The sequence below is a fragment of the Solanum tuberosum genome, unplaced genomic scaffold (genome assembly GCF_000226075.1).
Source record: "Solanum tuberosum cultivar DM 1-3 516 R44 unplaced genomic scaffold, SolTub_3.0 scf00330, whole genome shotgun sequence".
In the NCBI taxonomy this organism is placed as follows: Eukaryota; Viridiplantae; Streptophyta; class Magnoliopsida; order Solanales; family Solanaceae; genus Solanum; species Solanum tuberosum.
The window spans coordinates 463,029-487,756 of NW_006239256.1; the positions used below are offsets into that span (position 1 = coordinate 463,029).

The 24,728-nt window shown below is 33.2% G+C and overlaps 6 protein-coding genes across 6 annotated transcripts; 2 read left to right on the forward strand and 4 right to left on the reverse strand.

Moving 5' to 3' along the window:
• The first annotated feature begins 938 nt into the window (after window positions 1-938).
• Window positions 939-3,065, forward strand: LOC102598678 (probable LRR receptor-like serine/threonine-protein kinase At1g34110). The gene has a single exon (XM_006360784.2). The coding sequence runs from the start codon at window positions 1,115-1,117 to the stop codon at window positions 2,894-2,896; it is 1,782 nt and encodes a 593-aa protein (XP_006360846.1). The 5' UTR covers window positions 939-1,114; the 3' UTR covers window positions 2,897-3,065.
• A 96-nt stretch (window positions 3,066-3,161) lies between these two features.
• On the reverse strand, window positions 3,162-5,756 carry LOC102599000 (high mobility group B protein 7-like). The gene is made up of 8 exons (XM_006360785.2): window positions 5,494-5,756; window positions 4,406-4,488; window positions 4,162-4,210; window positions 3,967-4,065; window positions 3,797-3,854; window positions 3,665-3,709; window positions 3,487-3,576; window positions 3,162-3,402 (listed from the first exon to the last, which is right to left on the reverse strand). The coding sequence occupies exons 1-8, from the start codon at window positions 5,625-5,627 to the stop codon at window positions 3,313-3,315; spliced, it is 648 nt and encodes a 215-aa protein (XP_006360847.1). The 5' UTR covers window positions 5,628-5,756; the 3' UTR covers window positions 3,162-3,312.
• A 1,368-nt stretch (window positions 5,757-7,124) lies between these two features.
• LOC102599327 (40S ribosomal protein S26-3-like) lies at window positions 7,125-9,334 on the reverse strand. The gene is made up of 5 exons (XM_006360786.2): window positions 9,224-9,334; window positions 9,034-9,126; window positions 7,924-8,008; window positions 7,707-7,840; window positions 7,125-7,407 (listed from the first exon to the last, which is right to left on the reverse strand). Exons 1-5 carry the CDS (start codon window positions 9,224-9,226, stop codon window positions 7,336-7,338), a joined length of 387 nt encoding a protein of 128 aa, XP_006360848.1. The 5' UTR covers window positions 9,227-9,334; the 3' UTR covers window positions 7,125-7,335.
• Window positions 9,335-14,006: 4,672 nt separating this feature from the next.
• Window positions 14,007-17,566, reverse strand: LOC102599651 (uncharacterized). Its single transcript, XM_006360787.2, has 3 exons — window positions 17,242-17,566; window positions 16,401-16,522; window positions 14,007-14,421 (listed from the first exon to the last, which is right to left on the reverse strand). Exons 1-3 carry the CDS (start codon window positions 17,507-17,509, stop codon window positions 14,257-14,259), a joined length of 555 nt encoding a protein of 184 aa, XP_006360849.1. The 5' UTR covers window positions 17,510-17,566; the 3' UTR covers window positions 14,007-14,256.
• Window positions 17,567-18,870: 1,304 nt separating this feature from the next.
• On the forward strand, window positions 18,871-19,719 carry LOC107063314 (ribosomal L1 domain-containing protein 1-like). Its single transcript, XM_015315013.1, has one exon. The coding sequence runs from the start codon at window positions 18,871-18,873 to the stop codon at window positions 19,717-19,719; it is 849 nt and encodes a 282-aa protein (XP_015170499.1).
• A 1,500-nt stretch (window positions 19,720-21,219) lies between these two features.
• LOC102599984 (tetraketide alpha-pyrone reductase 1) lies at window positions 21,220-24,224 on the reverse strand. Its single transcript, XM_006360788.2, has 5 exons — window positions 24,020-24,224; window positions 23,107-23,279; window positions 22,766-22,954; window positions 22,112-22,467; window positions 21,220-21,577 (listed from the first exon to the last, which is right to left on the reverse strand). The coding sequence occupies exons 1-5, from the start codon at window positions 24,174-24,176 to the stop codon at window positions 21,436-21,438; spliced, it is 1,017 nt and encodes a 338-aa protein (XP_006360850.1). The 5' UTR covers window positions 24,177-24,224; the 3' UTR covers window positions 21,220-21,435.
• Between the last annotated feature and the right edge of the window lie 504 nt (window positions 24,225-24,728).

Consider the following 24,728-nt stretch of genomic DNA (forward strand, 5'->3'; position numbering starts at 1 on the left):
GAAGAGGTGAAATTGTGGAATAAAAAAAAAAAAAAAAAAAAAATCTTAGTGGAATGTTCCCCAAAGGGTGGGAAAGAATTTTAAACCCATTTTAGTGCGCTCCAACGTTCCAATGGGCTGTAGGATACTCGTGACAGTGAGCCTTAACCAAACGGTCAAAATTTACAAAAAAAATTTACATACATGTGAATCCTTTTAAATTTACAAAACAAAACAAAATCTTCGTTTGGTGTTCGGTATTCACATTTGATCTGACTAAACTTGAAATTCACACTGAAAGTCTTATCTTGTGTGGTAAAACACTAACTAACAAATCTGAGATATTCAACTAATCCACAGTTATTTGAGTTATAGAACGTTGTTGGACTGCTATATCCTGGAGGAGACAAGTCAATAGAACACTTTTGTTCGTTTTAATTTCAAACTGTAATTTACTATAACTTGTATTATATTTCATCGACAAAGATACACGAGTAATTATCAGTCCACCACAATCCTCGTTGATTAAAAAAAACAATCTTTTTACCATAAAATCCGATATATTTTGGTTATGGATGAAAAGAACTACTTATCAGTCCACAACAACTTTGGTTGATTAGAAAAAACACAATATTTTTACCTAAGAAACAAAACAAAATTTCCATCCCTCGTTTAATATTTATATTCAAACGCGACTAAATTTGAATTGGCGCCAAAAAATCCCATCTTGTATCTTGTGTGGTGGTACCGCTCACTATAACAAAGGCAACGACTCAAAACATGAGATAGTTTGATTAAGGATTAAAAAATACTTACTACTCTACGATAACTCTGTTTGATTTATTTTTTTAAAAAAACAATCTTTTTACCATAAATAACAGTTGCTACTTTTAAGGTTATTTCTTTCTATAAATAAGTGAAACAATTGTTCAGACCAAATCATTCTTTTTCTCCCTTCAAATTTTTCCCAATATCTTTTTTCCATCATTGTACCTTCTTGTCTAAGTGATGAATAAACAAGAAAAACCCAATCTTTCTTCTTTTTCAATTTTTTTATCATAAACTATACATACATACACCCTTTTGTTTCTTCCAAAGTCAAGATTATTTTTTTTTCAAAACCCCACTTACCAAAATGCATTTTCTGATGTTGGTTTTCAAGATTTTGTTCATTTCATCATTCTTTCATCTGTTCTCACTAGCCCAACAACCCCAAATTTGTGTTGAAACTGACAGACTTGCTCTTCTTGGCTTCAAAGATAAGATTTTTAAGGATACTACTGATTTTCTGTCTTCATGGACAGGTAAAGATTGTTGTGGAGGAGGTTGGGAAGGTGTAGAATGTGATGTTTCAACAGGGAGAGTGAATAGATTGGTGTTACAAACACCTTCTGAGAGAGACACTAGTGTTTACATGAAGGGTACTTTGTCATCATCTCTTGGTGATTTGGTTTTCTTGGAGACATTGATTATAAGTGGAATGAAACATATTGCTGGTGCTATACCGGAAAGTTTTTCAAAACTTTCAAGATTGAAGCAATTGATCTTGGATGGTAATTCACTACAAGGAGATATACCCTCTGGTTTATCTCATTTGGAATCACTTCAAACACTTTCACTTAGTGGTAATCATTTGACAGGACATGTACCTTCTGTATTAGGAAATTTCAAGAATCTGCAGCAGCTGAGTTTAACAGACAATTTGCTAACTGGGGTTATCCCAATTGGTTTCAAGAATCTTATTAACTTGCAGTCCTTGGATCTGAGCCACAATTCACTATCCGGGGTTGTTCCGAATTTTCTTGGACAGCTTCAAAATTTGACATATATTGATCTTTCAAGTAATGAATTGTCAGGGGAGGTTCCTGTTTCCTTGTGTAGTTTGCTCAAGCTGTCGTTTTTATCGATGGATCATAATCGAATAACAGGGAGAATTCCAACTCAAATTGGGAAGATGAAAGCACTTACTTCATTGTCATTGAGTTCTAACAAGTTGACAGGTCAAATCCCTGAGTCTATTGCAGGATTACCAAATCTTTGGAACCTTAGTTTGTCTAGAAATGAACTTTTAGATCCTTTGCCTATTGCTTTCTCTAAAGGCCTTCCTTCACTTTTATCAATAGATTTGTCTTATAACAAGTTCAATCTTGGAATAGTACCTGAATGGATTAGGACTAGAGAGCTTTCTGATGTTAATTTAGCAGGCTGTAAGCTTCGTGGGACGCTTCTGAATTTCACTAGGCCTGATTCATTGAACTCTATTGACTTGTCGGATAACGCCTTCACAGGTGGGATATCGAGTTTCTTTGCAAGAATGTCAAGCTTGCAAAAGGGGAAGATATCAAACAACCAGTTGAAATCTGATGTTGCTGTGATCAAACTGCCTGATGGGATTTCATCTCTTGATCTTCATTCAAACCAGCTATTCGGGTCTCTTTCGAGGATGTTAAGCAACAAGACTAGCAAATTCTTGGAAGCAATCGACGTCTCAAACAACCAACTCTCTGGGAGCATCCCAGAGTTCGTCAGTGGCTTAAACCTGAAAGTTCTCAACATAGGAAACAACAAGATTGCAGGTCAAATCCCAACTTCAATATCGAATCTTGATAAGCTTGAGAGGTTCGATATATCAAGAAACCAGATTACTGGTACAATTCCAGTAAGTCTAGGATCACTAGTGAAGTTACAATGGTTAGACTTATCGATCAACAGACTTTCAGGGAAAATACCAGATAGCTTGTTGGGGATTGAAGCATTGAAACATGCAAACTTCAGAGCCAACAGATTATGTGGTGAAATACCACAAGGCAGACCATTCAATATCTTCCCTGGAGCTGCCTATGCCCACAATTTATGCTTGTGTGGCAAGCCTTTGCCGCCTTGTAAGGGAACGAAACAAGATAAGTTGGGCCAGTAACTGCTGACTCCATTTATAGGAATTTATGTTTGTTAACAAACAAACAGTTTACTTTTCTTTTTCTTTTTTTGAATTCTAGTACTACTTGTACAACTCTATCATCTCACATTGTTAGTCAGTGTTTACTTCACATAAATTCAATATGAAATGAATAAATTCACTTGAATGATTCTTGTCGCATGATCAATCACATAACTCAATTCACAAGAGAACTTGCATCATTACTTCAACTAGATAGCTATAATAAGAAATTCATTCCAAAGACTTTGCAAGCAAGAACTAAACCATAAATTTTCATATATAACTACTTCAAGTAGGACTAAGTTGACAATTGAATCAAAAATTTACATAAGCTCTCGAAACTAGTCAATTCAAGAATCTTGAAGATAGTGACACCAATTCAAAAACTAACAGTTCTATTCCTCATCTACTTCTATCTCATCCTTCACTTCCTCATCTACCACTATTTCCTCCTTTATTTCCTTCTCAGGCTCCTCATCGTCATCCTGAATCATTAATTTAGATGTTAGAGTTGAAAAAGTAAACATGACAGTTGAAAACTTAAGATTAGCATAAAAACAAGAGCCTACATTGGCATTATCAGCATCAGTGTTAGACTTTAAGGCTTTCTCATATGCTGCTTTCAGCTCTGCAGCCTTTTCCTGATATGGTTTTTTCTCCTGTGAAACCATTTGAATCATAAGAGTAAGAATCACATTTGGAACAACACGACAAGCTCGTATAAAACCATAGACTCATGCCACTCACCTCATCAGTCATGGACTTCCATTTCTCACCACCCTCCTTAGCAACCTAGAGTGATCAACATATAAAGCAATTAGCATTATCTAAAGGAAATACAACAAAAAATGCATCAAGAGCAGGTACATTCGACATTACCGTGGAAACACTCTTGCAATCAGGATTTGCAGCCTTAAATTCCTGTCTAAAATCATCCCTGCAAGATTTTTGCTTCATGTCAAGGCATTGCTAAAGATTTCAGTGCATATCTATACATGAACAAGCAAGATATAACTGCAAAAGTGTAAGCAATGAAAGAGTCTGATTACATGAACACAAAGAAAGCAGTAGGAGGGCGCTTTGGAGCATTTGGATTCTTGGGTTTCTTTTCCCTCTTAGCCTTTGGCTCTGTTGACTTCTCCCTGCTCCTGTGCAATTTTACACAACATGTTAGAAAACAAAAGACAAAGAACACCCATAGAACAACAATAACAATACCATAACCAAAAGTTCTAGAAAGTTACTTTGCTGCTGGTTTCTTCACTTCAGTCTGATTTTCCACAACTTGAGCTTCTACACAAACAAATTTGCCCATTAACAAAATGCTCAGAGCCCCAAATTCACAAAGGTCACATAGAACATGAAATTTGACATTTTTATTATACAATAAGCGTCATCATATGATTGGGTACAAAGACTGACCCCTGTGAAATACCAAATAAGATTGATTACAAGTGAAAAGTGATAACAAAGGCAAAGTGTTAGTACCCAAGTTCATCTTGATTTTTGCATCAAGGCTACAATTGTGGAAGCTTATCAATGCTATAGGCACATCTTTGCTGCATTCTTCACTGCAATAATGAAAGAAAGAACTCAATATACATCACAAAAGTCAGCAGAAAAGAAAAATTCCATAGAGTTTTTCATTCAAAACTAGAACAAAATGAACATTGAACCACAATAACACAGCACAGAACCAGGTTCTTTCAACAATTTTGTAACCTTTAGCCTTCAGCTAATAAGCAAATACACTCACTACATTTACCCAAAAACTGTGTATCTCCGCCTACTCCAACATTTTATTTTGTTTTTGATTTCCCATCCAGTGTCCTAATGTCATTGGAGCTTTGACTAAATCTAAATCACACACTAAAATACCCATTAGGGGGTGGCATACTCAAGACACAAACCTGAAGCATTTAGTTAAGGATAGAGCAAACACAACACTTTCTCACCCTGTAAATGGGAAGAAAATAGCAACCCAGTTCATGAGTCTGCAAATGTAACCTTCAATGATCTAAACACACCCACCAACTTCAATTTACTTTTTCACCAGTAAATCACACATCTAACTCTAATTATCAGCCAAAAAAGGGGAAGAAAAGAGTAACTCAATTCATGAATCTGCAAATGAAACCTTCAATTGACTGTTTTTACCAGGAAAAAAATACATATCTAGCTCTATTTGCTCCAACATTTACATACACTCAACACTATACACTATTTATCACCACAGCCCCCAAACAGGAAGACAACAGCAGCCCAGTTCATGAATCTGTAAATGTTACCTTCAACAATCCAAACACACCCACTACCTTCAATAACTTTTTCACCACAAAATCACATATCACACCCAAATAAGCAGAAAAAACAGTAACCCAGTTCATGAATTTGCAAATGTAACCTTCAACAACTCAAACAACCCCACTACTTATCATCATCTTTTTCACCAGGAAATCACACATCTATATTAAAAAATCCATACCGATAACAATAAACAACAAAACCCACCTACAAACCCATATGACAAATAGCTAGAAAAAACCATCAATTAACATAGAAAAAACAGTTCATACCAACGAGCAAAAGCACTTCCATCCTTAGCACGCTTAAGACTAGCTGCAGCAGCAGCAGATTCAACTTCAACCCTCTTCCTCACTCTAGTAGGACCACCATTCGATGCCTTAGTCGATGCTCCACCACCAGCCATTTTTTCTGAATCTTGATAACAACCCTTAACACAGAAAAAGCTCTAGATATCGAAAACAGGGAAAAAACAGAGAGAAAAATCTTTGGTGAAAAAAAGTTTGTGGGAATTTGGAAGGTTTAAAGAAGAAATGAAGGAGGGAATATTGGTGAAAATTTGGGTTTTTCAGTTTTTTTGAACTTTAGCGCCATTTTTTTGAATTTTTATAAGATTTTGGCGGGGATGAAAAAAATGACTTGGATTGATGACGTGTTTTGAGTGTCTACCGTTGGATTAGAAAGTCCTACTCTTTTGAACGGTCCACGATTGTTCACTAATTTTTTCAATTCTCCCTTGTCATATTTTAATACGTTTCTCAAAATATTGAATTCATTACGTTCAAAAGGTAATACTCCATATGTCCTAATTTATATATGAAAATTATAAAAAAGGTACGATAATAATTGTTATATTTCCTTTTTTATAGTCAAATGATAATAACTTTGGCTAACATTTTACGATATATTTTTTCATCATATTGATATGCAAATAATTGGAATTTATAGTACTTTTCATATAGTTTTTGAATAGCTAAATTTTTTGTTTAAAATATCAAATTAATTTAATCTAATATAACTTTAAAAATTAGTCAAATTGACTTTCGAAAAACGCAACATGACATTTAAAAGTGGATAGAGAGAGTAATAATTATAAGTATTAATTTAAGACACTTAAATGATTTATGAAATTTATGGTCAAATAAAGATTTGGTTGAATCTTGAAATTTGAAAGGTCTTTGTGAATTGGGACGAAGAGAATATAGTAGAATTGTCATTTATTTTGTTTCCAACTTAAAGACGAATGTTGCGAGTTATTATTGAACAAGTAAAAATGGATAGAGATATAAAAAATTTAGTCAACTTTATATTATGAAAATCCAACACATTACTATTTCCTTCATATATTAATATTGGTTTTATCTAGTATTGGTAAGAATTGAATGAAAAATCAGCTAGTAAGTAATATTTTTTAAATGGCACTAAGCTAGTGAACAACTTCACTTCTTGAGGAGGACGTTAAGGGATTGTTTGGTATGAGTGATAAAAGGAATAATTAAATTTACAATACTTGTTAGGTTGGGATACAAATAATTAATCCCAAAATAGTTATTCCTGTATTATAGTTTTAATTTTGCTCCACATTGAGAATGGAATAAACAATCTCATAATCACTTATTCCCTTTCTTCATAGAGTAATAGTTAGTTATCTAATAAAAATTAATCATGTGAGGATTTATTGTCTTTTAATGAGAACTGATCTAGAAGATGGAGGTCCATAACACAATTATAACAAACAAGAAAGCACATATAATATGAAATTATGATACTAATATCCTATAAAGCTCTTCACATTTTCCTCATTTCAACGTTAAAACTATGGTATAACGTGCAACGATGTTAACATATTTAGTCGATTTTGGGAACCAATAAACCGCAACTTAAATACATATTGGTGAGTAAATAGAGTTTAACTGCAATGGCTATATATAACAAATAACATAGAACCATAAGTCTGATTTCTTAAAATTTGCATGCATAAATTTAATGGTGTCCAAGTAAAACTAAATTTAAAAAATACCACTTCAAAAACACATCTCAAAATACCATAAGATTTGCTCAAATTAAACAAAAAAACCCAAAAGCCTAATGGCAGTCGTTCAAAACGCAGGCGCTTAGGTACGAGCAGCAGCAGGAGGAGCACCTCCGGCTGGGCGTGGAGCTTGACCAGCCTTAGGAAGATCATCCTGAAATAGAAACAATCCACAAGTAAGCATCCGAGTGACATAGATTCACAAATTCAAGACTTCATAACTCCTTTCTCGATAACACAAAACGTTTAATACATTCAAGTAGTTGATATAGGTATTGAACATTTCATAGCATGCAAATTGTTTTGCAGAATATAAGTCAGCAATGAAAGCGGGATTCAAATCAGTAAAACCTACTGAATAGGTAGGTAATAATAGACTTCTGCGCCTAAATATTGATCCCAATAAAGAATTTTGAAGAGAAATTTAGAGGTAACAGAAGTATAGATCAGTACCCTTGGGCGTCTGAAACGCTGTGGAGGCTCACGGACCCTCCTGTCAGTACGAGAACGAACCCTAACAACCTTGGAGTGAATGGCACATGAGACACAATATTGCATCTTCAAGTACAGCTTAGGAAGAGTGTACACTGCAAATATAACATATTCGTGTTAGCTCGTTATTTATATACTACAATTAAATACTTGGTGTTAATTGTACTAAAAATCTCACATTCAAAAGCACAAGCTTCCTGAACATCCCTCACTGCTGCTTGTTCAACAATGTTCCTCACAAGAAACCTCTTGATGGCTTTGTCCTGAAACAAATTAGACACAAGACATAAATCCAAGCTCCGATATTCTTGCAAAATTTGGTATCTTAAATTAACACTAAATAAATTAGGAAATACACACAATATATATATATATAGGAGGATCAACAATTATTCAACACTTGGTGAGTTTAACTACTGACATAACCGTTACAATTAGAGGGCGACTCTACATCAAGTTCCAAGTACAATATAACAAAGATGAGATGAAACAAGTAAAGTGATCTCATTAAAGCATAACAACTACACAGGGTCTTAGCTCCGACGAGAAGATGCCATTGTATCAATCATTCCAGAAAACAAACAAGACTTCACCGATTCTTTGATTTCTAAACAATTTCATAAAGCACAAACCATTGTATTCACAATACGAATGTATTCAAAACTTAAGGAACAACTATCCGGGCTCAATCGGCAAGTTTCAACCATTCCAAGACCACAAATAACAGCTCAGTCGAACAACAGTGGATCTTAGCTCCGACAACAAGTTCCAATTGTACAAATCATTCTAAAATACAAGACTTTTACCTAATTGTCTGATTACCAAACAATTAAAAAAGCACAAACCATTGCATCCAGAAGAAGACTAAAACTCAAAATCAACGAACAACCATACAGCGTCAATCAGCAGGCTTCTACCATTCCACAACCACAATTAACAGCTCAATCAACAAAATTTAAGATCTCATAAAAAGCAAACCAAATAATCATCCAACCAAAAACACTATGAAAAATATTAATCCTAATAACAACTTTACACATTAGATTAAAAACAGAATATAGCTTAGCTCTTCATCGCCAGAACTAACAACATTTTGATGTCATTACTGAAATTACACTTCATAAAAAGATTAAAACCCCAAAATATAACAGAATGATAACATGTAATTTACAACTTAGGTCTAAATCCAGAATAAATAAATAAAATCTATATGAAATAACCATTCGACTCGCATTCAAATACAAATTAGGCGTTTTACTATCTGAAAAGGAAAAAAAAAATTAGATACCTTAGGGCAGCACTTGCCGCAGTTAGAGCAACGGATGAATTTGACATGGCCACGTCCATGCTTGTTACGACCTCCATTTCTCCTCTTGAAAGTCTGCAAAATTAACAGATACACACACACAAAAATCAGAGAAATTATTCATTTCCTAAGCAAATTTGATGAACAATAACAATTTCGAATCGTTACTTACCATTTTCTGAGCTGTTGCTGCCGCTTCTGAGCACAATGCAAACTCTAATGGCCGCAACTCTGCTTTATGAGAGACTAGGGTTTATTCTTATTGATAAAAGAGAAGAAATATTGGGCTTCTCGGGAAGCCCAATTAGAACTAAGATGGACCTTCTTTTGAAAAAACCCAAATATGGGCCTACAGATATAACACCTCTCATGAGTCTCACCTTACAAATCATACGTTTGATATATCGTATAAGAATAATACGGGATGATGTATATTATTGAAATTATTTTTACTAATAATGTTTTTTATTTACTGTTTAGTTTGTTATATTAAATAAATATATGATGTATTCAAAATGAGTACTATCATGTATTATTGTTAATGTCATTTTTTACTATGTAAACAAATAGTACTGAAATAGCAGTGGCATAGTAACGATTTCCACTAATAGGTTTCAATATGAAAAAGTAAATACATAAATTAGTCGAAGGGGAAGGGAATTCGACGAGCACCCTAGCCCTAAGCTAGTATCGATCCTATTGAATATGATGTATATAACTAATACATGCATTAGTTATACATTATATTGGGGAACATTATCAAATAAGAAATTTAATAATATCAATGATAATTCGTGTATTATTTTCTCTAATACCTCTTACCAAACGATGCTTTGATTTCTTTGTATATGATAGTGAATATTTGGACATAAGTGTCGTAATCCTCAATCTGATTCTCTCATTTTATTAAATAAAAATTTAAGTAAAATCTATGTCGTGTATTCATAATTAGTTTTTTTAATTTTTGTAAGATGGCTATATAAACTTTACTACTGACAACATAGACACTTAAACTTGTATGTGTCTTTTAAACACTTGTGAACATAATACTTGTTCTATGTGTGTGTTTTTTAGAAAAAATATTTACTAGGTAGCCCACAAGTATGTACGTTATAATCTTCTGCTACCTACTACAATTTCAGTGAAACCATATTCATTATTGGTGAAGTAATTGAAATTTCAGCTTATTAGCCATTAGGTATAAATATTGAGATTTGATGAACAAATTCAAATCGTTATTCACCATTTTTGGTGGACTAGTTATGGTTGGAGACTCTCAGCAGTAAGCACAATGGAACTATTACGGTCACGACTCATTGTTTATAAAACTAGGATTTTTCTTTATAAGAGAAGGAGATATATGATTTTTTTTCAGAAACCCAGTAAGAAATGGTCTTTTCGGAGAACTCATAAGATGAGTCGTCTTTTTAAAAAAGAGCAAATACAAATACAAATCATTTATATTTCTCAACACTCCCCCTCACGAAAATCCTAAGCATTTGTAAAGACTAATTAGAATTAATATTTTTCAAATTTGAAATATAATCTAAAGTTGAGTCCGAAATTTTCTACTAAACACAACAACAACATATCTGATGCAAGGGAGACTCAGTAGAACAGTACACATAAAGCCAATTTTTTAAAAAAGAAACTTTATGCTTTTATATATATATAATTTTATTTTCATAATTTTCAAAGATACATGATAATTAATTATTATTATCATAATCAATTGTCAATATAATATTTCTTGTAATAATTTGTAAGACCCGAATAGACATATATAAATTATTATACATTATATAACACTACAAATGTTTATATCTTCTTATCGATTATAGTTTTAAGAAATTTTTATTAACTGAATCAATTGTTATACAAACTATCAAAATATTCTATAAATGGTAGGAATTTTGAAAAAATGAAAGTGAGTCTTCACTTATTTGAGTATACCAATTACAATATTCTTTTTACTTGTATAAATTTTGTATTACATTTAATTACAAAAATAGGTCTAAATCATGTGATTGTTACACTTTAGAAGACATTCAAAAGGCAATGTCTTTTAAAATTTAATTATTTGATAATCTAATTATTCTGAGCTTGAAATGGTTAAGAGACGCCTCAAAGAATTGAATAAATTATTATAAAGTAAATTTAAAAATATGATTGGTTCAAATTGAAATGACTTAGACAAATCAAGAAATCATTAGTAACTGTAAATTTACTAAATTTATTTGCATTAGGAAAAATTCAATTAATACTAACAATAAATGCATAATTATTTATATTTATATATATTACCATCGAATAATTTTGGGGAATTATTTTTCAGGGGCCTAATGTCATTGTTTCGGTGGCTTTGGGGTTGAGCCGCCCTGATCTAGTGTAATCCCATAAGTGGCAGTGGCGGTTTGGGATTGAGCCGCCCTGATATGGTGTAACTCCATAATTGGGGTAAGTGGCAGAGCTAGAAATTTTATTAAAGGTGTCCAGGAATAATGGTATATGACTGCAAAATAAAATAAAAAATATATTTTGTTATTTGGGTTCAAACACGGAACTCCTTCATTCAAATGGACACACATTACCATTTACCACTCAAGTGTGTCCAACTTTAAATATATATCCTTTAAATGTAGAATTTGACATATATATATACAACGTAATTTTTTTACATATATATACACCCTTGTGTGGTTATAACTACGCCTCTGAATAGAGTCAGAAAAGAGTATAATGTATGTACTCCTTATCCCTAGACCCTTGGTTAAAGATTGTAAGAATAATGTGACAACAAATAGAAACACAAAGCAGTAGGTAAAATAATACACAGAATAGGAGTCTGTTTGGATTGACTTTTAAAAAAAAACTTTTAAAAAGTAATTTTTTAGAGTGCTGAAAGTTATTTTAAAAATAAGTAGTTATGTGTTTGGATAAAAGTGTTGCAGTTGAAAAAAAAGTTGTTGATGTCTTTGGCAAATAAATGTTGTTAAACACTTTTTTTTATCAAAATGTCTGAAATACCCTTAAAGCTGTTAACATAATAAAAAATTATTAATCTAAGGTTTTTATTTCTAAGAAAATTAAAAACAAAATTAATTTATATTTTAATTCAATTTCAATAATTTAATATTTAAGTTAATTTTAAATGTGCAGCTTATTTTAAATTTCAAAAATATATAATTTAAATATATCACATGAAAGAATTTGGAGTTGTTTAAAAGAATTAAGGGTAAAAAAGTAATATACTTGGTCAAAGTAGAATGACTTTTAAGTTGAAAAAAATAGGGGTCACCCTACTTTTAACTTTTGACTTATTTTAAATTGTTCTTATAATTGTCAAACACTCTCACAAGTCAAGAACTGACTTTTAAGTCAATTTAACCAACTTAAAATCCCATCCAAACGGGCACTAAGAGACTATGCAACCTCTACTACACAATGTGTGACAACACTCGAGTACCTGCTAGTCTTCTATCGTAATCCCAACCTCCAAAATTTCCTATCTACAGTAAAACCTCATTAAATTAATATAATTGAGACCATGAAATATTATTATTTTGTAGAGGTATTATTTAATCGATAAATTAATATTTATTAATTTAAAAAGTGTTTTGAGATTCAATGAAGGTTAATTTTGATTAATTCAAAATCATTGTACCTTACTAATTTATGTATCATTTTATTGAATTCACATAAAAAATTATTATACATAAAGTACAATGAATACATCCAAATCATTACATCTTATTAAATTATTTATCATATTTATTGAATTCATATAAAAAATAAATTTATTATACATAAACTACAATATGTGTGTGATTCACTGTAATATATTTTTTTGTTAAATGATATATTATAAAATAAACCCAATGATTCATTATAAAAATAATTTCATTATACACGGTGTTCATTGTTTCATAATAATCAAATATTATTTATATCTTATAAAATCAATGTATAATAGTGAGAGAATAAACTACATAAGCAACATAGATTTTTTTTTTTTTAATCCATATCCGAAATGACTTCTCATTTAAAAAGTGTCACAAAATCATCAACGCTAGATCAAATACATAAAACATTATGTGAGTACAAAAGAGATCATTTCACATACACTTAAAAGTATTTGCAGTCGTGGCAACACCGAAGTTTTGGATGCAATAAGAAAAATTAGAGATGAGCTTGTTGAACTAGATTTAAATTATAACAGGAAGTAAAACACAGTAAAATTATATTTCACTAAATTATCTTAGATATATTTGTACTTTTAAAAAATTATTAATTTTAATATTAATGGGACCATATATTTATATTAAGGTCTTTTGAAAATATATTATCTTATCAAAATAAGTGATTTTTTCCATTACCCCAAGTCGGGACCGGAAGAAAATATTATCTTAGAGAAATTATTAATTTACTAAGTATTAATTTAGTGGACCGGAAGAAAATATTATCTTAAAGAAATTATTAATTCAATTAGTATTAATTTAGTAAGGTTTTACGGTAGAATCGCGTCTTTTGTAAGCTGAAGTTGTGTCAACCTACTTCTACCTCTCGTAATTATTGTTACAACCTACCTCTCCCACCTTCTTATAGACACATCCACACACTTTTTCTTCGCATATCCAAAGTCCAAACCATCTCATCCTCTCACCATGTTTGCGACGAAGGCCACCCCTATCTCACCCCATATAACTTCATTCATGACCAAATACTGATTTTCAAATGAGTTTTTTTTTGCTATGCATAAGTAAAAATTATTCACTAGTTTAATCTCTTTCACTTCAAGGCTTGAAGCTGTTCTTTGGATAGTGGAATAGAATTTAGAATTGAGTTTGAAGTGTTTTGAACCAATTCTTCAGCCATCGTTTAGTGGAATCAAATCATAATCAGTCAAGCATCACAACACATCAAACGTCATTTAAGCTTTGTGAGAAACCGTCACGACACATTTCAAAAAGATTGGCTTTTTGTCTGGATAGTTTATGCAACTTACCTTTCAACTTCAAAATCATTTTTTTTTTTTTTAGAAAGAACACTAACAAAACAAAAGAAAAGGAAATTTAAATATCAACCTCAAGAAAAACATGACAGCAGAAAAATCGTGCCTATTTTAAAGAAAGGATTGAAAAGTTTTCGTTCTCAAAAACAAGAGAGAAATTTAGCAGGTTGAAATCTGCTTCCCGACAATGATAATCAAGCTGTGGCTGCCTTCTTTTCTTCCTCGAGCTTCTTCAGTTCTGCCAGTCTTTCTGTCCATGCTCTATCCCTAGCAACTGCAGCCATCTTACGCTCTACTCGCTTAATCATTTTCTTCCGGTTTGCCTCCTGCATCTGAGCTTTACGCTTCTTCTTCTCAGCCTGTGCATGAATAAAACTCAAATTTATTAATTCAAGGAATGGAGTGAATTGCCGAAGTACTTGAAAGAAAGTTCTTCGGTCTTTGAATGGCCATACGAAGAATGATATGTACAATGACTCAAACAGTACAAAACCAGGATAAGAGAAGAGTACTGGACCTTAAAAATGCCAGCTTTAATGCTTGATCCAAACTAATGCTGATAAAATGAGCTCGCATTTTGCTAACCCTCCCAGAGTTCAAAGAGTTGGATAAGTAATACTTTAGATGAGTAAAAAGGGGTTAGCCACATACATTTTCTAGAGGGTTTCCTCCTAGAGAACACATGATATGTCACTGTAATGAACGTATTGAAGAGAACTTCAATATTCTAAAATTCAGTTACTTGATTGGATCATGCAATTTTAAAATTTAGTAAGTCAGTTATTCAAAATATTTGTCAAAATCCTGGATATTTCTTTGTTTCTCTTTATCCATTGCAAGCAGCACGGTGAATTTTTTTTGGAGACAGCTTTTACTAGTTTATTTGAGAACTGTATATATCTGAGCTATTTAATTTGTTGCTAAAGTGAAACTTCAGTGAGCTTACAGCTCTAGGAGATAAAAATGGGTCAGGACCCTTTTTTACCCAACCAATTCTCTACTACTGGCGCTGTTCTTATTTAACTCATTTTCAACCAGCCCAAACCCGCCCATTTGCCACCACTTATCCCAGCCAAGAGAATTCAATGACAACTGTGAGGGAAAAAAAGGTTTTGTATGAGAAGATGGGTCCTCAAAACATGAAAGTAGGCCACAATAACATTCATTTGTAAATGAAGATAGATCTTCGGAACATGCAAGTAGGCCCCATAACATGTGAGTGGGTATTTTCGGGCCAAGGAGAGAGTGCAGCATATATCTATATCAAATAGATAGTGCATTGATAAGTAAAGAAGGTGTTCTCATAGTTGGTTATTTCTTTCAAACTGGTTAATATGCTTGGAGCTACAAAATACAATTGTGACTAGGATACGTCAAACTCTCTAAGTCCTAAGTTTTAGCAGAGAGATCCAAGGCTTAATTTGCTGATTCAGTTTAGTGTTAGCAACTTGCTTTGCTATGCTTATTGGATAAATCTGTGAATGGCTGTTTACTGTTTCTTTAACTTATTTTGGCTTATGTGATTTTTTTTATGCTTTGGGATACAGGCAACCAAGACAAGGCAAAGTAGGATAGTCTCATTTTACTGTATCAGTCATGGAACTTGGAAAGCATGGTCACCAAACAAATGCATTGATGAACGAGCACTTGATTTCAACTCGAAATATATACTATGTATGCAAAGAAAACTCTTCTAACTTTGGTGATCAACTTGTAGAGTGGACGTGGAATGTAATATTTAGTCACCATCGGTGACATCTTAACCACAGATGACAAACAAGCTTAAAAGTTGCCGAGTCCAAAGTAGGGAAGTCAGCAGTGCATGCAGTATCTAGGAAGTTGGTGTTTATTGAGGTTACAGACAACAGAATTTACTTGTGAAAAATGACAGCCAGAGGGGCACGAATACTCTCAAGTAAGAATAGAGGAGAATCAGTTGAGTTTAAAAAGGGAAATTCAATAATATGCATGGCGTAAAAGCTTCTTTTTTTAAAAAAAACAGAATAATACAACAGGAACCACACTTACCAAAGATTTAGTTCTGATCCTCAAACTATAAAGATATATTTTTTTTTGAACCTAAAACTATAAAGAAAATTTTGAATTTGCAGTATCGACACAATATCACATCAGTTTACCATCATAAGTCAGAAAATAGCACATGAACGACCCTTTGCATATTAAGTTCAATCCTAATATCCAGTTTCTAAATCTTCACAAGCACGTCTTAAAATATTCCAATTATCTACTTATGAAGAGAAAAAGACATTCTTCTCAAGAACCAAAAGAGACTCATCATCAAAAAGGATAATGGGAATCAAAAGTTGTGACGACATACCAATATAAATGCCTTCCGCTGGCCGATTCTCTTTTTCTCATTCCTCCGCTTGAGACTTCCTTCATTGGGATTGTTTGGACTTATAGGTTCACCTGGGGTATATTTTACCCACGCATACGGACCTAAATTCCAAAAGAAAAAAAAAACACTTAAAACTTCCTTTCATTCTGTCATAATCCAAAAGCTGGTAAAAATCATAAACATACCCTAGCGTTTGGCCATAGATTTTGAAAATTTATTTTCAAACATCTATTTGGCCATGAAATTTTATCAGAATTTGAAAATTTAAATATGATTTTCAAATATTTTCAAGTTCCCAGCTAAGACTAGTGTTTTTTTTTTTTGGTGACTTCCAAGTAAAATGTTGCTCGAATGGTAAGCAGCCCTCACTTCCAACACGAAGGTTGCGAGTTCAAGTCACCAAGAGAGCAAAAGGGGTGGGAGCTCCTAGGGAGGGTAAAAAAATAAAAAAATGTATATCCAAATACAACTTCGAATTCCAAAAATCACAACTTGAAAAAATCAAATTTTCAAGTTGTTCAAGCTTCAACTTCAAAATTTATGGCCCAAACGTATAATCAAACACCATCCACATGTCGAATCCTCCACCTTGTAGGATTTACAATTCCAACTAAACACTGGAAAATGATTTCCCAAGCTACATATTTCCTATGGAAGATACTTTCTATGTAAAAAGACATTCATCTATACCAAAAGCACCCAAAAACATCATAATTTGCATAACGAAATGCCCAAATCTGAAAATGGCTTAAACCCTTAAACCCTAGGTTGCTAATTCAACTACTATAAAATATGATTATAACCGGAAATGAAGATTAACCTGGAGGTCTCAAGCTAGCTCTTTTACGTTTAGGCTTTTCACTGTGTCTTCGCTTAGGGAATCGAGTGTCAGTCAAGCTGTGAAAAGCACTGGATGGTGGAATCCATGGAAGCCTAGGTCGGGAAGTGTTGAACAAATGACGGAGCACCGGTGCCGGACAGATGGTGTTCGCCGGAGAAGTGATCGGAGCGAAGGTGGATACGGTTCGGGTCGATAAGAGTGCTCGTGAAACGGGTCGGATGATGGATCTTAGGGCTCCGAAACCCATGTCTGATGACGGCGTTTGAGTAATCTGAGAACTGTTTGTGAAGAAGAGAAGTAAAAGCAATGGAATGAACCAAACGACGTCGTATAGGAACCTTTTTGATTGATGAATATATTTTTTAAATTGCTAATTATGTATTAGTATAATTTAAGCAGATTAATTAAGACAACTCGAATCAAATTGAGCTTTGAATGAAAATATAGTGGAACATAAATAAGGTTTGATTATAATTGTATTGTGTCAATCTAACTAAATACAAGTATGTCTAATCGAATCGAGTTTGAGACCGCATAATTCAATGTCTAGTCCTGCACACATGAATTTAGTAAAATTAATTTAGTTTTATGTTACATTAGTTCTAGAAATCAATTCAATTAATAAGCCTCAGAGCATTTTTTACGATTTGATTAATTAAATTAATTTGAATATCGAAGATCATGAAAGTTAGTTGAATAACTTTTAATAGAATATTATAAAAAAATAAAAAATTAGAACAATTGAAACATTGTAAAAGTTAATAAATGTCATAATAATTTAGAATAATGAACACGTGAAGTTTTATATGATCTTTTTGTTCATGTGCACATAATTCACATATGTATAGACATATCAATTTCAGGCACCTCTATTTGAGAAATTTTCAAGTTATGTCTTTCGTGTAGATTTGACACACTATTATTATTAACTTTGTAAGTGAACTCGTAAGCTTGTTCTTTTGTTGGCTTATTTAAGCTTATACACAATATTATTGACGACATACACTTTCTTTGTTTCTGGCTACTAAAATGATTCAATTTGCCAAGTTATCTCTTATATTTTCATGAATTTAAAATCAGTTTGAAAAGTTACTCTAATTGAAAATCTTTAAACATATGCTTATTTTCAATATATTTCATCGATTACGATGTCTTTATCATATCCAAATGCCTAAATATCCACTATAAGTCTTTCCTCGTTGAACCTTGTCATTTTCTTTTAAGTCAATATCATCTCAAGATGCATCTTAAACTTATATTTTTAAAATAATAATACACAAATAAATTGAATAAATCATTTAACTTTTCTAGATTAACGCTCTAAATTTTACAATATATGTAGATACATAAGATTCTAATAGTCGGGCAAGGATATATCCTCGATTGAGAAACTTCTTTCAATTGGACCTTTACGCAACGTGAAACTTAGTTGGACTCCAATGCATGGAAATCAAAAGAATAGGATTCTAACACAAAATCTATAAAATTGTAGGGAAATATTATCACCTTTTCCAAACCTTGTGGACCAAAAATGTAATTAAAACCTTTTATTCACAGTCGCCGCCGTCACCATTCTATAATACCAAAAATTTCTTTAACTCAGCAACAATGGCTTCCACAACAATGGCGAAAATCAATGAAGACCAAGTTCGCAAAGCAGTGAAAGCTCTTCTCAAGTGGCAAAAGCTTCAATCCAAGAAAACCCATGAACCCCAAAACCTCAATTCACTATCAGATGAAGAAGAAAACGAAGAAGATGGAGTAGTAGATGACAATTTCATCTATCTTCAATTAACTCTGAAGAAAATCCCTCCAAAAGAACTCACAACCCCTCACAAAATCACCCTCCCGAACCCCTTTTTCCACCCACTTGAATCCTTCGCTAATATTTGTCTCATCATTGACGACAGACCCAGAAAACCCCACAACTCAAAAACCAAACTTGATGTTGAAACAGTGCTGAAAAAGCTTAAATCTGAAGGAATTTCAATTACGAAAGTTCTGAAGTTTACCAAGTTGAAGTCTGAGTACAAATCTTTTGATTCGAAGCTGGATTTGTACGGTTCATATGAGCTGTTTTTGGCTGATAAAAGAGTGATGAATTTGCTTCCAGGTTTATTAGGGAAGCAATTTTACAAGAAGAAGAGGAAAGTACCTGTACCAGTTGATTTGAGGGGGAATAGTAGCTGGAAGGAGGAGATAGAGAGAGCGTGTTCGTCGACTTTGTTGTGTTTAGGGAGTGGAACATGTAGTGTTTTGAAGATTGGGAGAGGAGGGATGGAGAATGGTGAAGTTATGGAGAATGTTTTAGCTGCGATTGATGGAATTGTTGAGTTTGTTCCTAAGAAATTGAATGGTGTTAGAGCTTTTCATTTGAAGTTTAGTGATTCATTGGCATTGCCTGTTTATGAGGATTTGCCTGATCAAAGTGCAAACACTGAGAAGAAAAAGAAGTAGAGAAAATGGGATCTTGGCTCTTCCAAAGATTTTTCGAGCTAGAAGTTCGCGTAAGTAGTTGACGCATAGGTAAATTTGGATGAAGTATTTCCATTTTTGTTCTTACTAGATACTGAATACAACAATGTGTTCTTTTTCCTTTTATTGTCTGATTTGATCTACTGTTGTTTCAAGTGGGAAATTCTAATGTTATACTTCTTGGTAGCTTATAAATGTATTCAGTTCAATTTATGATGAAAGTGAAAGTTTCAATCATCATGTGCTTGAAAGGCCAGTGTTCATCCTTTTCCATTTTAGCTACTTGTTATGTGTATTATACTTGCAACTATTTCTAAACATTGGTATCATGGGAGAATTATGCTCTAATGTCTTGAGCAGTCATACACTTCTGGTTTACAATACTCGAAGCATAGATAATTTTCTTTTGGATTCTGCGAAGAACAACTATCTGTTGTTTTATGATATTGTATATATAGATTGTGTATGTGGCTGTTTTTCTACAGTATATGTTAAGCAACACCAGCACCAGCACCAGTATTATTCTCTTTCATTATCTGTGTACCAAGCTTTCGGGCAGTGCTTCAAATACTACCTAGTCGTCCTTTGCGGCCACAGTGAAAGAGAAGCAATTGTAAAACATGCAAGTACTTATCTAAATATAATAAAAATACTAACCTTGGTGATGCTATGTATACCAAAAAGAGAAGAAAGGAAACTCAAATTTTCCAACCATTGTGATAAGAATAGTGGTAAGTATGCCCCAAAGAGGGAAAAATAATGTATATAATTTGCCTGTCCTTTTTATATTTTTCTTTGTTAGGAAACAGTAACAAGTGTAATCTAGTCTAATGAGGAATTACCAGATCAACCAATCACCTTAAACAAATTTCAAGTGCCTGAAGAGCTTTGGAGGTTGCTTCCAGTAGCAAGATATATAGTAATCTTGTTCTGAGTGCTGATTGATGCAGTTAGTTTAATAATTAGTAAATCAATCTTTCTTTTTTCTTATTTCAGCAAATCACTTTCTTCTGTTCTATGCTTCATTTAATCTGAGTAGAGACTTCGTAAATCAAAGTTTATGTTCAGGGCATACTGTTCTTGAAACATAAAGAGTAATCTGGAACTGTTTATGTTTACTTAGTGTTTGAGTTGAAAGTACCAACGTCTGTAACAAGAAATCTATAAATACATTATCTTGGAAAATTAGATTTTTCTAGTCTCCATTGCTCTTCAATTTCATCACCTGAAAAATCCATTCATAAGTGGGAAGGGCCTTGGTGAATTATGCTTATATTTAGTAGGTGTTATGTCATCTGTGTCTTTTGAAGCTGGTCTTTTCAGCTTGTTATAATGGGATACTGCTTTGCTTAAATCTGTCTCCTTGAGCTTTGCTTATATTGCCGGTATCGAGCACGAATAAAAAATTTGTGGACTGTGATACCAGTGAAATAGTCGAGGTACCAGAATATGTACTTGTGTTGTTTAAAACTGATGAGATAGTTGAGGCATTTGTTGCTTTAACTTATTTTTTGGTTTTTGGTAACAGCATTTTAGTACATTGGCTGTCACGCTTTAATGCTAGGACAAGTTCCATTTTACTAATATAGTGATGAGGTAATCACTGGTATAGATAATGAAGGATCAGAACATGAGTCAGATACAGAAAAATAAAACATGTAAGGTTCATACTAGAGCTTTATGCAGAAATGTTGTTTCTTAGATGGAAGAAATAAGGCCTCTCTCTTTGAAGAATGTGACACAATCATCAAACATCTCTTCAATGGACTTGAATTTCATTCCTAAGCCCTCCAGCTTCAACGTGTTGAAATCATAGGAAGGTCGATCCAGTTCCTTAAACCTGAAATAGCAGTTGGCGAATGTGAATCTTCATCAAAACGGTACTACCTTTCTTTCTAGTTCGTATTATTTGTTTTAAGCAGAAATAACAGATACAGATCCAAGATATTTAAGCAGTGGAGACTGGAGAACACCTCTTTACTATATGCGCATACACACACAGACATGCATAATTACAAAGTGTTCACTTTTCTAACTTCTATATATACAGTGATGTATGCAGGATTTTGTGCAAGTGTTATCAACCTATTAGTAGACTTGGCTTGTACTTGAAATTGAGACTTCAGCTGTAGGGGTTTTAAGGTGATACTTCATGTTCTAAAATCTAAATTTATGTTTACTTTATGTTATTTTGAAGTGGAGCTAACCTATTGTATATGTACAAATGTTTCTCTAAAATATTAGCAAAGCAATGTCGAATGACAATTCCTGATACAATATGCCACTACATATATGTAACTTGAGTTTGTTACAATAGATGCAAATGCACCCACAGCTTATATCATGGATCTGCCTTTCTCTGGATTCTACTAACCTTTTAGGAATAGGTAAAGATGGATAGCGCTCTGATAGAACTGAGACAAGTTGATTGTTGTCGAGAACCTTTGAGCTGCAAAGGTACCTTCCATGAGCACTTGGATGCTCGTAGACAAGTATATGGGACAGAGCTACGTCATCTATGTGAACATAACCCATCCTTCCATGGAAGTCAAACTTATCTGTCTTCCCTTTAAGCAAACCAAGGACATCATCTGCTGTTGAACACAAATCTGGAGGCAAGCTTGGCCCAATGATGAAAGAGGGGAGTAGTGTCACAAGATCAATGTTGTTTTGCTCACAGAATTCCCAAGCAGCCTTCTCAGCTAGTGTCTTTGATAGTACATACCAAATCTTTCATGCACAGAGTAAAATGATGAGATTATTGTTTATACGTTCCATCCGAATTGATATGACACTCTTCTTATTTTGGGACGTGTTGAAGTGTTGATTGATACTACTTTCAAGAATCCAAATTCAAGAAAATATTTATATTTTGATGTTTAAGGTGGTGATATGTTCTCTCTCAAACTATCTTTTCAATTACCACCTCAATATTTTTCTTATATAGAAGTCAAATCAATATTTTGAACTTTGTGCTCGTCAAGTTCATGATATCAAATTGGAATGTAAGCAGAATAGATGTGTTTACCTCGAACTTTTTGCAGAATTCAACAGAGCTCCAAGATGATTCATCCAATGGTATGTTAGGGTCAATGTTATCTCTTACCCTTACTGTTGAAGAAGACGAGGTCAAAACCACACGTCTCAGTCTTGGATTTTTCTTGCAGGATCTTAGCACATTTAAGGTACCATCAACTGCAGGATTCAAGATTTCAACCTGCAGCATGGACAATTAGTTACTTGAAGGTGATTCCCTCCGTTCAATTTATAGGGTAGGCTTTTCATTTTGAGAAGTTTTGAAATGTCCAACTAGTGTGTTTAGTCAAATTTTGTCATATAAAATGAAACAAATAGAAATATTTTGGATACCGTGACATCAAAAGTAGCCTTTCCCAAGACAGGTGAGGCAGTATGAAAAACACCTTCACAACCCATAATAGCATCATCAAAGCTGCCTTCATCAGTTAGGTTAGCCTTCACCAGACGAAGTCTCTCTTTCGCTCCTTGTAGCTTCCATAAATGTCCTACTTTCTTCTGATTCCCTGATATTGACATAGAAGTTCAATGCCATGAAACAGATTTGAGTGGATAAATCTCCATTACTAGTAGCTATATTCATTTATGTGTATGTATGCAATATGGTAGTGTATAACTATCTGATATTATACAAACTCATTTGCTTGTCTTTTTCCTTCTCTAGTATTTTGTTTATCTAGAAAAATTTGCAAGTAACTCACGCCCTTATCATACCAGTTGGACAAGTCAACAAATTTATGCAGGGGCAGAGCTACATGTAATGAAGGGAGTTCATTTTTTCAGTTACATCAGGCGACGGGGAAGAGGGAAAGGAAAAGGGATGCAATTGATGTGTTTGAACCCTCTACCTCAACTGTAATAGGCAGGGAGGTCACCAAGTGAGCTTCTCTTAATCCCATGAAGGGGGTTCGATTGAATCCTCTAATAAGATAAAAAGTTAGAAATTTGAATCTTCTAATATACGTATATATATATATTAGTTGCTTTAAGTCGTAGGCTTGAATCCTCGTTTCAGAATTTTTTTTCAATATTTGAGTCCTCTTGTTAGAATTTCTGGCTCTTCCATTGAATGCATTAGGAAAAATGGGGTAAATCTTCTGCAAGTCTATCCACTTCGGAACATTTTTAGCCATATGTGCGTAAAGTTCAAGCAAAAATGACTGAATTTCAGCTATATGAAACTTCGAAGTGCATATCCGTAGCGTATACTAGTACTACTAATGAGAGTATGTGTGGTTTCATGTACCTGGATCTCTAACTGTGCCAATGACATTGTAACCAGACAAGAGAAGGCGTTTGATGAGCCATGATGCTACAAAACCAGATGCACCTGTCACACATACTTTTCCCTTGTAATTGCTGTTTTCTTCTATTACTACACTTTTATCCTCCATTATTTCCATCTTTTACAACTTCTTGTTTACACCATGTTCATACTTTGATGTGTGTGTATATATATATAGGGGAAAGTTAAGCCTTCTTGAGGTTGGTCTAAAGAAGGTGAATCATTTCATTTTTGTGGCTCTTTTTACACACTTGCAAGCTGCATGACACTCTAATTTTTTCAACTAATAAAAGTCCTAACACCTTATTATGGCTTTAGATTAGCAATAGTAAGCAAACTATCTTTGTGTGATTAAGAGTAGTAAGTAAATTATTTGTAGTAAGTTTCATGGCCAGGGCATGGTAGGGGTGTTTATACTCAGTTCGGTCTGGTTTTATGTGTTGACACCCAATTTTGACCCTCCTTTCTTCTAATTCATTATTTTTGAGCTTCTAAACTGATAACGTATCAAATTATCTTTTTTCACAACTATTTGTACTACAACATTACTATTGTTATAGTGGTTGTCACATTTCTATAATTACTAATAAAGTTATATATGTTTTATTGTCGAAATTACTATTATCTATTTATATTTCGTATTTGTTGTCACCTTACTTCAAGTTTTGCA